The sequence below is a fragment of the Salmo salar genome, chromosome ssa15 (genome assembly GCF_905237065.1).
Source record: "Salmo salar chromosome ssa15, Ssal_v3.1, whole genome shotgun sequence".
Lineage (NCBI taxonomy): Eukaryota > Metazoa > Chordata > Actinopteri > Salmoniformes > Salmonidae > Salmo > Salmo salar.
The window spans coordinates 84,551,997-84,565,066 of record NC_059456.1 but is presented as its reverse complement, the minus strand read 5'-3'; the positions used below and the strand labels follow the sequence as shown (position 1 = coordinate 84,565,066).

Below are 13,070 nucleotides of genomic sequence, written 5' to 3'. Positions count from 1 at the left end.
ATTAAAAATCCTACAATGTGATTTTCTGGATTTTTTTTCTAATTTTGTCTGTCATAGTTGACGTGTACCTATGATGAAAATTACAGGCCTCTCTCATCTTTTTAAGTGGGAGAACTTGCACAATTGGTGGCTGACTAAATACTTTTTTGCCCCACTGTAAAATGTTCGACTTCAACTGTACACTACCGTTCAAAAGTTTGGGGTCAATTAGAAATGTCCTTCTTTTTGAAAGAAAAGCACATTTTTTGTCCATTAAAATAACATTAAATTGATCATAAATACAGCATAGACATTGTTTATGTTGTAAATGACTATTGTATCTGAAAATTGCAAACATTTTATGGAATATCTACATATGCGTACAGAGGCCCATTATCAGCAACCATCACTCCTCTGTTCCAATGGCACATTGTGTTAGCTAATCCAAGTTTATAATTTTAAAAGGCTAATTGGTCATTAGAAAACCCTTTTGCAATTATGTTAGCAGAGCTGAAAACTGTTGTTCTACTTAAAGAAGCAACAAAACTGGCATTCTTTAGACTAGTTGAGTATCTGGAGCATCAGCATTTGTGGGTTCGATTACAGGCTCAAAATGGAAACTGAAGATCTCGTACAACGCTGTGTACTACTCCCATCACAGAACAGTGCAAACTGGCTCTAACTAGAATAGAAAGAGGAGTGTGAGGCCCCGGTGCACAACTGAGCAAGAGGACAAGTACATTAGAGTGTCTAGTTTGAGAAACAGATGCCTCACAAGTCCTCAACTGGCAGCTTCATTAAATAGTACCCGAAAAACACCAGTCTCAACGTCAACAGTGAAGAGGCGATTCCGTGACGCTGACCTTCTAGGCAGAGTTCCTCTGTCCAGTGTCTGTGTTCTTTTGCCCATCTTAATCTTTTATTTTTATTGGCCAGTCTGAGATATGGCTTTTCTTTGCAACTCTGCCTAGAAGGCCAGCATCCCGAAGTCGCCTCTTCACTGTTGATGTTGAGACTGGTGTTTTGCGGGTACTATTTAATGAAGCTGCCAGTAGAGGACTTGTGAGGTCGTCTGTTTCTCAAACTAGAAACTCCAATGTACATGTCCTCTTGCTCAGTTGTTCACCAGGGCCTCCCACTCCTCTTTCTATTCTGGTTAGAGCCAGTTTGTGCTGTTCTGTGAAGGGAGTAGTACGCAGCGTTGTACGAGCATTGTACCATTGTTACTCTTGTTGGCTTCAAGGCCATCCCCCGCCCTCCCTTCGGCAAATCAGATCACGACTCCATTATGTTCCTCCCTTCCTATAGGCAGAAACTCAAAGTACCCATGCTAAGATCTATTCAACGCTGGTCTGACCAATCGGAATCCATGCTACAAGATTGTTTTGATCATGCGGACTGGGAAATGTTCCAGGTGCCTCTGAGAATAACACTGACATATACACGGACAGGGTGACTGAGTTCATCAAGAAGTGTATGGGATGTTGTTCCCACTGGGACAATTCAAACCTACCCAAACCAAAACCTGTGGATAGATGGCAGCATTCACACAAAATTGATAGCACGAACCACCGCCTTTGACCACGGCAAGGTGACGGGGAATATGGTAGAATACAAACAGTGTAGTTATTCCCTCCGTAAAGCAAATAAACAGGCAAAAAGTCAGAACAGTGACAAAGTGGTGTCGCAATTCAATGGCTCAGACACGAGACATGTGGCAGGGTTACAAAGGGAAAACCAGCCACCGAAGTCTTGCTCCCGGACAAGCTAAACACCTTCTTCGCCCGCTTTGAGGATAACACAGTGCCACCGATGCGGCCCACTCCCAAGGACTGTAGGCTCTCATTCTCTGTGGCCGACGTGAGTAAGACTTTTAAGCATGTTAACCCTTGCAAGGCTGCCGGCCCAGACGACATCCCTAGCGGCGTCCTCAGAGCATGCGCAGACCAGCTGGCTGGAGTGTTTACGGACATATTCAGTGTTCCATGTTCTTGTTTTTAAAATGTACGGATTGCCAGGGGCACACACCAACACTCAGACATTATTTACAAAAGATGCATTTGTGTTTAGTTAGTCCGCCAGAACATAGGCAGTAGGGATGACCATGTGTTCTCTTGATAAGTGCGTGAATTTCACCATTTTGCTGTTCTGTTAAGCATTCAAAATGTAACGAGTACTTTGGATTGTCAGTGAAAATGTATGGAGTATAAAGTACAATATTTACTTTAGGAATGTAGTGAAGTGAAAGTAAAGTTGTCAAAAATATAAATAGTATAGTAAAGTACAGATACCCCAAAAAACGACTTAAAACCTCTTCGGGCTATTGGGCACTATTTTCACTTCCGGATGAAAAGCATGCCCAAAGTAAACTGCCTGTTACTCAGGCCCAGAAGCTAGGATTTGCATATAATCAAAGTAAACTGCCTGTTACTCAGGCCCAGAAGCTAGGATATGCATATAATTGGTAGATTTGGATAGTATAACAGAACTTATTTGGCAGGCGAAACCCCGAGGACAAACCATCCAGGAAAAAAAAAAAGGAGGTTACTGTGTTTTCAATTTGTTTTCTATGGGAAACTATATTTATGAGGCACCTGGTTGCAGTTCCTATGGCTTCCACTAGATGTCAACAGTCTTTAGAAATTGTGTTTTTCTTTTGAGAAATGAAGAAGTACGGCTGTTCTTTGTGAGTTTCAAGCCAAGTGGACTCTATTGTTTGTTGAGCGTGACCTGGAGCTCGCTCCACGTTGATTTTATCCGCTATTGAACACAGTATATTCCATCTTAAATTATATCAATTATTTACGTTTTAGGATAGCTAAAGTTGGATTAGGAAAGTTGTTTGAAATGTTTGGACCAAGTTTACAGGTAACTTATTAGATAATTTGTAGTCATGTTGGGCGAGTTGGAACTGGTGTATTTCTGATAACTTGTTTTTGATGGCTGATCCATCCACATCATCAGAAAATACAAAGTTCCAAGTCAAATGACAAGCCACTGTCCGACGATTACAGTAGAAAGACAATGCCACAGACAGTGAATTTCTACCCAATAAGGCACTTGTTATCAAAAGCTGTGATTTTCATTGCATGTGTTGTGCTGAGCATCTCTCATTTATTTCGTTGCACATCAGAGTGTACTGATTGACTGACTACTTGGCATTCCCCTATCACTAAAGTATGAAGCAAAATCAAACACATTCGAGGAAACACAATTAAAGAAAGCAAATCCAAACAAACTTGGGTGAAATGAATTATCCGCACAAGTCAGCACTCAATGCCCGATAATCCCCTGAGTGGAACAGAAAGCAGCACATCTTATCACATGATGAATAGCTGAGGCATCCACGCACATAAGAGACTGACGTTATACAACAAGAGCAATTTGAGTGAGCCATTTTTCTCACATTAAACTGCAGGAGCAAAGCGTAATTCCAAATGGAAAAACTGTCAGACAATCCTTGGCTCACACAAGTGAATTTAATTGTCTTGTCCTCGTGGTGCTTACTACTTACACGCTAGTTTTGAGGAATCTTTGTGAGTTCAATCAGACAACGTTGGAAAATTCATGAAAACAGGAAATAGCATAAGTAATACCTGTCAAGGATGACTAAATTCTTCCATACATCATTGTTTTAAACCATTTTGAAATGTCAATTGAAATGTTCCTATCATAACATTAAAAAAATTCAACAGTAAAACATATTTAAAATTACATTATTTTGAATGAATAAGTATTGAATTTATAGCATGATTTAAAGAGTTAAATTGTCAAAGTAAACATTTACCTTTTCTGTTGACTGCGAGGTCCCAAAGAAGATGGGTATGAAGGCTAGCCACACGATACAGGTGGTGTACATGGTGAAGCCGATGGGCTTGGCCTCGTTGAAGGTCTCTGGCACCCCCCGGGTCTTGATGGCATACACCGTACAGGTGACCATGAGCAGCATGCTGAAGCCAAGCAGGCAGATCAGAGAAAGGTCTGAGATGTCACATTTGAGCACGCCACGAGCCATGTCCGGGTTGGACGTGCGCTGGTCCTCATAGTCGATGACAGCCTGAGACGGGTCCACACCAAACCAGATACACACCCCCAGGAGCTGAACTGAGATCAGACTGAAGGTGATGACGAGCTGGGAGGCCGGGGAGATGAACCTGGGGGTGCTCACTGACATCTTCCCCTGCTCAAAGATTCGATAGATACGGTTGGTCTTAGTGAGCAGCGCTGCATAGCTAATACTCATCCCCAGACCCAGGAAGATCCGTCGCAGGGAGCAGATGCCAACGTCAGGGGCAGCGATCATGAGGAAGGTGGTGGCGTAGCACAGGAAGATGCCCGTCAGTAGTACATAGCTGAGTTCGCGCCCTGACGCCTTCACGATGGGCGTGTCGTTGTAGCGGATGAAGGTGCCCACCACAAACATGGTGGCTATGATGCCCAGCACAGCAATGAGTACAGGGATGACAGCCCAGGGGGAACTCCACTCCAGCTTGACGATGGGGATGGCTTCACAGGCCGTGTGGTTCTCATTGGGCCGCAGGTCAAAGCGGCACATCTTACAGCTGTAGGTGTCGGCCTGGTACTGGTAGCCATCACAGCGCTCACAGTGCCAACAGCAGGGGACACCTTTGACTGTTTTCTTCCTCTCCCCAGGACAACAGGGCTGGCTGCAGATAGACTGGGGTACCTGGAGTGTCCCACCAGGCCACCGCATCTCCTTAGTCTGGTGGAAAGAAGGTGAAGGACAGGAGGAGTTAACTATCTGTCTGTGACTGTTAAACAGTCATAAAAAGGGTACTTGATTAATGCATGTTTTCCATGAATAGGCATGATGAAATTTGGATAAACTTAGAGTAACATTTGCAGAAAAAAGTTTAGAGTATATAAGCATTAACACTGATCAGATTGTGTGGCCACAACTATCTTGTTTTTATTGTTGCATATTAAAAAGGAATATTACATATGCACAATTAAAGTTATTTTTTACCTTTATTTAACTAGGCAAGTCAGTTAAGAACAAATTCTTATTTTCAATGATGACCTAGGAACAGTGGGTTAAACTGCCTTGTTCAGGGGCAGAACGACAGATTTTTATCTTGTCAGCTCGGGGATTCGATCTTGCAACCTTTCAGTTACTAGTCTGACGCTCTAACCACTAGGCTACCCGCCGCCCCAATTAAATTACCATTTAGTGGATTAGAATGAATCTAAACACTCTCAAAACCCAAAATACAAGGATGTTGGGATGAAAGACATCTGTTTTAAGGATGGTGAACACCATTTAACAAGATGACTATACAATTTTTCAATCACAAAGTCATTACTTTGAAAGATGTTCTTATCTTAAAGCATGGAATACAGCATTGTTCGTAAATTATAACTCAGCAGGAAACTACATATGTGTCCCCTTCTCAGCCACATAAGCCTTGCTTAAGAACGAGCAAATGCAGTAATATGGTAATGCTGACATAATGTAATACCACATAGCTGTCTTGTCCTATTGCCCTTACTTAGTTTATTACCATACGTTTCAGATGCCTGATGGTTACTTGAAATGGCCTGTGGTAGAATCAGAATCAGCAAAGTAAACAATCTCTGAATGACAACATGGTTGTTTACGTTTCCTGAAAATGTCTTCCTTTTACCGCTATTCCTGGGCCTGCATTCCAAAACAGCTATGGGGGAATATATGACAATTGTAAAAATGGATTTGGTGTGCAACAGTAACCGCACAGCTGGCCCCTGATATCTACTGTCCTTTTGTGATATAGAGAAGTCTCAGGTCCTGCATGACTTAACTTAGTTGATAAAGCAACCCAACTCAAGGCAAGGTGCTGGTCCAAGGACTGAGGCTATGTATATAGTAATGACAAATACATTCATATCATGGTTTAATATGACATGTTTTTAGTCAGTGCATCTTTTTTTCACCCAAAAATATGATGTACTGTATTAACCTTCACAGACACTTCTAACTGTACACAGTATTTACTTAGATTCACATTACCGAAAACCTTGATGGGTGCCATGCAATAAACAAGTGGAAGTCATAGAGAGATAAATAACCATACATCTAAATGAAGCTGGTCTGCCCAGTGGCCGATGATCTTATACTCTGTGGTGTTGTGTTTCATCTGGTACTGGTAAATTTCATAGCGACCAGGGGCATCTCCGTTCACATTGAAGATCACTGGAGTGCCAGCAATTCCTGCAGAATAATTAAGAGGGACATTTTTGTTAGTAAACCATATGTATTCAATTCAAATAATATTTATTTCCTGAGAGGGAACTTCATGTGTGGTGACGGATTGTTACACACAAGATACTTAACAACATAGAACACAAAAAGTACAGTATAAAGGATTGAAAATCCATTGATTATGCCGTAATCTATGGATTTCACATTACTGGGAATACAGATATGCATCTGTTGGTCACAGATACCTGAAAAGAAGGTACGGGCATGATCAGAAATCCTTGCGACATGGGGAGGTACATTATCATGCTGAAACATAAGGTGATGGCTGCGGATGAATGGCACGACAATGGGCCTCAGGATATCGTCACGGTATCTCTTAGCATTCAAATTGCCATCAATAAAATGAAATTGTGTTCTTTGTCCATAGCTTATGCCTGCCCATTTCATAACCATACCACCATGGGGCACTCTGTTCACAACGTTGACATCAGCAACCCGCTCGCCCACACAACGCCATACACGCTGTCTGACATCTGCCCAGTACAGTTGAAACCAGGATTCATCCAGGAAGAACAAATTTCTCCAGCATGTCAGTGGGAATCGAAGGTGAGCATTTACCCACTGAAGATGATTACGATGCAGAACTGCAGTCAGGTCAAGACTCTGGTAAGGACTACGAGCACGCAGATGAGCTTCCCTGACACGGTTTCTGAGTTTGGGCAGAAATTATTCAGTTGTTCAAACCGACAGTTTCATCACTTGTCCGGGTGGCTAGTCTCAGACGATCCCGCAGGTGAAGTAGCCAGATGTGGAGGTACTGGGCTGACGTGGTTACACGTGGTCTGTGGTAAAAACTTGCATGCTCCCTCAAAACCTGAGACATCTGTGGCATTGTGTTGTGTGACAACTGCACATTTTAGAGTCCCCAGCACAATATGTATATATACACTACCGTTCAAAAGTTTGGGGTCACTTAGAAGTTTCCTTGTTTTTGAAAGAAAAGCAAATTTTTTGTCTATTAAAATAACGTCAAATTGATCAGAAATACAGTGTAGACATTGTTCATGTTGTAAATGACTATTGTAGCTGGAAACGTCGGATTTGTTTTAATTGAATATATACATTCGCGTACAGAGGCCCATTATCAGCAACCATCACTCCTGTGTTGCAATGGCACGTTGTATTAGCTAATCCAAGTTTATCATTTTAAAAGGCTAATTGATCATTAGAAAACCCTTTTGCAATTATGTTACCACAGCTGAAAACTGTTGTCCTGATTGAAGAAGCAATACAACTGGCCTTCTTTAGACTAGTTGAGTATCTGGAGCATCAGCATTTGTGGGTTTGATTACAGGCTCAAAATGGCCAGAAACAAAGATCTTTCTTCTTAAACTCATCAGTCTGTTCTTGTTCTGAGAAATGAAGGCTATTCCATGCGAGAAATTGCCAAGAAACTGAAGATCTCTCTGGGTACTACTGCCTTAACAGAACAGCACAAACTGACTCTAACCAGAATAGAAAGAAGAGTGTGAGACCCCAGTGAACAACTGAGCAAGAAGACAAGTACATTTGTGTCTAATTTGAGAAACAGACACCTCTCAAGTCCTCAACTGGCAGCTTAATTAAATAGTACTCGCAAAACACCAGTCTCAACGTCAACAGTGAAGAGGCAACTCCAGGATGCTGGCCTTCTAGGCAGAGTTGCAAAGAAAAAAACATATCTCAGACTGGCCAATAAAAAGAAAAGATTAAGATGGGCAAAAGAACACAGACACTGGACAGAGGAACTCTCTTTGTCCTCAGAACAGCCTCAATTCTTCTGGGCATGGACTCTACAAGGTTTCGAAAGCGTTCCACAGGGATGCTGGCCCGTGTTAACTCCAATGCTTCCCACAGTTGTGTCAAGTTGGTGGAATTTCCTTTGGGTGGTGCACCCTTCTTGATATACACAGGAAACTGTTGAGGTGAAAAACACAGTTGCGTTGCAGTTCTTGACACAAACCGGTGTACCTAGCACCTACTACAATACCCCGTTCAAAGGCACATTTTTTGTCTTGCCCATTCATCCTCTGAATGGCACACATGCACAATCCATGTCTCAATTGTCTCAAGGCTTAAAAATCTTTCTTTAACTTATCGCCTCCCCTTCATTTACACTGACTGAAGTTGGTTTAACAAGTGACATCAATAAGGGATCATAGCTTCACCTGAATTCCCCTGGTCAGTCTCATGGAAGAGCAGGTGTTCTTAACGCTTTGTATACTCAGTCTACAGTAAGTTGATTATACAGACAATTTTGAATTCCAACACATTAATATTTCTCACAGAAACAAGAACTGATGCAGTCAATCTCTCCTCTACTTTGAGCAAAGAGAGACCGACATGCATACTGTTGACATTAGCCCTCTGTGTACACTGAAGGGCAAGACGTGTTCCTCTGTTCTTGGTCATTCTTTGCAGCGCTTGACCATATCACCGGGCAAAAGTCAAGATTAGATAAAACTAGAACCTGCAGTACTTGTTTGGTTGATTGTGGTGTTAAAAATGCAGGGCATTTGTTTATCACAGACACGCAGACAGTGTTCAATTATAATTATAATTTTTACCTTAATTTAAATAGGCAAGTCAGTTAAGAACAAATTCTTATTTACAATGATGACTATTGGATAGATAGCTCTCAACCCATGATATGGTAGAGGATGTAAAACCATAACACATGTTTTTCCAATAACAGATTATGGTAAATAATATCAAAGGCTGCACTAAAGTCTACACTAAAGTAAGCATTTCTACTACTCTGCTCAAATCACCGTATTCTTCTACTTTCATCACCAATGGGAACCGTCGACACGGCTGGCTAGCCTATCTTCCAAGGAGCATCTTCCAGAGTGAACAACAGTAGAAGACGGAGTGGGTTACCCCTTTTGGACAATCAGAGCCTTACAAGCGTGCCGCAAAAATGCCCAATACCCTTCCTAAGAAAGCTGGTTCCGACAGAGATCCACATCGAACGAAGGCATTTAAACATAAATACATTCATGATTTCTTACTTCAAATGGCCGGTGGTTTGTGTGCAAAGTATATGATTACTGTGAGAGTAGTTCCTAAAATGTATCAATGATAAGTGTCTCTTTCTCTCTCTCCCGCTCTTTTCATCTTCTTTGTAACAAGTCACCATATGTTGTGTCAGTCCGCTAGGGACCTTTTCTTAATGTATTAAGTGTGGATGTTCATCCTGTGTTATTATTTAGTGAGTTAGTAAATAAATAATTAAACCAATTTGTGTAGTACTGAATTATAAGTTATAAATTATAATGCTGGGGTTTTGCAGATGCAGGAGGTTATGACTGTTCAGAATGAGGATATGATACGAGATTATGATTAATACGTTGATTGTTTTATGGATGTGATCGGTAAAGACTTTTAAAGTTTAATTTGGGAGATGGTAACTCTTTAAACAATCGCTCTCATGGTGCCCCAATTTCCTAATGACTTAATTTTTACATAATTAATTTAATCAGGTAACAATTAAACATAGTTAGTTGATTTTATAAATAACAGTCATCAGAATAATGAAAGTAAAGTCATAACATATGTGACAAATACATTTCATTTGATTGACATGCATTATTGGGTATTTAATGCATTTTAGAATACGGCTGTAACTTAACAAAATGTGTAAAAAGTCAAGGGTCTGAAAACTTTCTGAATGCACTGTATATAGACATATTTACAAATATAAATATTAGTTGAGCAGTTTAATAGATGTTGGCACAAAACTAGAAGCTGATCTCTTAGATGTATATTTCATTAGTATTTTTTTTATTTAACCTTTATTTAACTAGGCAAATCAGTTAAGAACAAATTCTTATTTGCAATGACGGCCTACCCCGGCCAAACCCAAACGCGGACGATGCTGGGCCAATTGTGCGTCGCCCTATGGCTGGTTGTGATACAGCCTGGAATCAAATCAGGGTCTGTAGTGATGCCGCTAGCACTCAGAATCAGTGCCATAGACCGCTGCGCCACTCGGGAGCCCCTGCGCCACTCGAGAGCGCTATACCTGCACTCTAGCTCCATATTCACATGTGCAGCTGAATAATTCAATGGTCTTTTTATTACTATTTTTATTACCTGAGACAGTGTAATAAAGTAGTCTGTTTATTCATTAAAGCTGTAGCTGGAAAATCAGATTTTGTGGTTTTCATCATATACTGTGTATTAACAACATTACTGTATAAAAGGGCTTACTGTGGTATTAGGTGCTGGGGCATGAGTCTTCTACCATACTGTTATTAATGAGTGGAGTAAAAGGGAGGCTGACAGCCATGTGGGACTTCCCATGTCTGTGGCCATTCGCATATAATTTCACACTCTTTTGTTCTGCTTGTTTCTCTGTTAGACGTTGCCTTCAAAGTCCCCTCTCTGAGCGCTGGCTGATTACCACAGTAAGGTCCCACTCCCTGCCTCTCCCTCCCTCCCCCTCCCTCCCCTTGCCTATCTGCCTCCCCCTGCCTCTCCCTCCCTCTCCCTGCCTCTGACTTCCTCCCCTGCCTCTCCTTGCCTCTCCCTCACTCTCTCTGCCTCCCACTGCCTCTCCCTGCCTCTGCCTCCATCCCCTGCCGCTCCATGCCTCTCCTGCTACTCCTTCCCTCTTCCTGCCACTCTTTCCTTCTTCCTGACACTCCTTCCCTCTTCCTGACACTCCTTCCCTCTTCCTGACACTCCTTCCCTCTTCCTGACACTCCTCCCTCTTCCTGACACTCCTTCCCTCTTCCTGCCATTCCTTCCCTCTTCCTGCCATTCCTTCCCTCTTCCTGCCACTCCTTCCCTCTTCCCGACACTCCTTCCCTCTTCCCAACACTCCTTCCCTCTTCCTGCCACTCCTTCCCTCTTCCTGCCTCCCCCTGCCTCTCCCTCCCTCCCCTGCCTGTCCCTGCCTAGTCCTGCCTCTCCCTCTCCCTCCCTCCCCGTTCTTCTCCCTACCTATCCCTGCCTCTCCCTCTCTGTTTGTGCCTGCTTGGTCCTGAGCCATCCCACAAACTCATCACTGTGTCAAATGATGGGTCTGGGGATTCTGTGATTTTCTGTTGGGAGCCGAGAGTAGAGACCACAGCCAGCTGCCCCATATTAGTGTGGCTGTCGATAAATAGAGAAGGCCATGGAGAGTAACTCTCTCTCTTTCCTTCTCTCTCTCTCCTCCCCTCCATTGCACATTACCCCAAGCCCTTTGAAATATGGTTGTAGCTCATTTTGGTGGCACTTGACATCACACATGCCAAGACGTCAAAACAATACACATAGGTGTGCTTGCAAGTCAGGTCTCAGATCTCAGCTGTGAAAGTTAATGGGTGAGAAAGCTAAGATATTGAAAGGAGATTCGAAATTAACTCAGCAAAAAAACAAACGTCCCTTTTTCAGGACCCTGTCTTTCAAAGATAATTCGTAAAAATCCAAATAACTTCAAAGATCTTCATTGTAAAGTGTTTAAACACAGTTTCCCGTGCTTGTTCAATGAACCATAAACAATTAATGAACATGCACCTGTGGAACGGTCGTTAAGACATTAAAAGCTTACAGACGGTAGGCAATTAAGGTAACAATTATGAAAACTTAGGACACTAAAGAGGCCTTTCTACTGACTCTGAAAAACACCAAAAGAAAGATGCCCAGTGTCCCTGCTCATCTGTGTGAACGTGCCTGAGTCATGCTGCAAGGAGGCATGAGGACTGCAGATGTGGCCAGGGCACTAAATTGCAATGTCCGTACTGTGAGACGCCTATGACAGCGCTACAGGGAGACAGGATGGACAGCTGATCATCCTCGCAGTGAAAGAACACGTGTAACGACACCTGCACAGGATCGCTACATCCGAACATCACACCTGCGGGACAGGTACAGGATAGCAACAACTGCCCGAGTTACACCAGGAGCACAAAATTCCTCCAACAGTGCTCAGACTGTCTGCAATAGGCTGAGAGAGGCTGGACTGAGAGCTTGTAGGCTTGTTGTAAGGCAGGTCCTCACCAGAACATCACCGGCAACAACATCGCCTATGGGCACAAACCCACCGTCGCTGGACCAGACAGGACTGGCAAAAAGTGCTCTTCACTGCCAAGTCCCGGTTTTGTCTCACCAGGGGTGATGGTCGGATTCGCGTTTATCGTCGAAGGAATGAGCGTTATACCGAGGCCTGTACTCTGAAGCGGGATCGACTTGGAGGTGGAGGGTGCGTCATGGTCTGGGGCGGTGTGTCACAGCATCATCAGACTGAGCTTGTTGTCATTGCAGGCAATCTCAACGCTGTGCGTTACAAGGGAAGACATCCTTCTCCCTCATGTGGTACCCTTCCTGCAGGCTAATCCTGACATGACCCTCCAGAATGACAATGCCACCAGCCATACTGCTCATTCTGTGCGTGATTTCTTGCAAGACAGGAATGTCAGTGTTCTGTCATGGCCAGGGAAGAGCCCGGATCTCAAACCCATTGAGCATGTCTGGGACCTGTTGGATCGGAGGATGAGGGCTAGGGCTAGGGCCATTCCCCCCAGAAATATCAGGGAACTTGCAAGTGCCTTGGTGGAAGAGCGGGGTAAGATCTCACTGCAAGAACTGTCAAATCTGGTGCAGTCCACGAGGAGGAGATGCACTGCAGTACTTAATGCAGCTGGTGGCCACACCAGATACTGACTGTTACTTTTGATTTTGACCCCACCTTTGTTCAGGGACACATTATTCAATTTCTGTTAGTCACGTCTGTGGAACTTGTTCAGTTTATGTCTCAGTTGCTGAATCTTGTTATGTTCATACAAATATTTACACATGCTAAGTTTGCTGAAAATAAACGCAGTTGACAGTGAGAGGACGTTTCTTTTTTTGCTGAGTTTACAAG

The 13,070-nt window shown here is 43.0% G+C and overlaps 1 protein-coding gene across 1 annotated transcript in view; it reads right to left on the bottom strand.

Annotated features, from left to right (window-relative positions):
• LOC106572369 (metabotropic glutamate receptor 4) overlaps positions 1-13,070 on the bottom strand; it is a 189,921-nt gene that overhangs the window by 66,235 nt on the left and 110,616 nt on the right. The window contains exons 6-7 of the mRNA XM_045696173.1: positions 6,051-6,187; positions 3,767-4,702 (exon numbers count right to left, since the gene is read on the bottom strand). Of these exons, the coding sequence (XP_045552129.1) occupies positions 3,767-4,702; positions 6,051-6,187 (1,073 nt within the window). The remainder of the gene's footprint in view (positions 1-3,766; positions 4,703-6,050; positions 6,188-13,070) is intronic.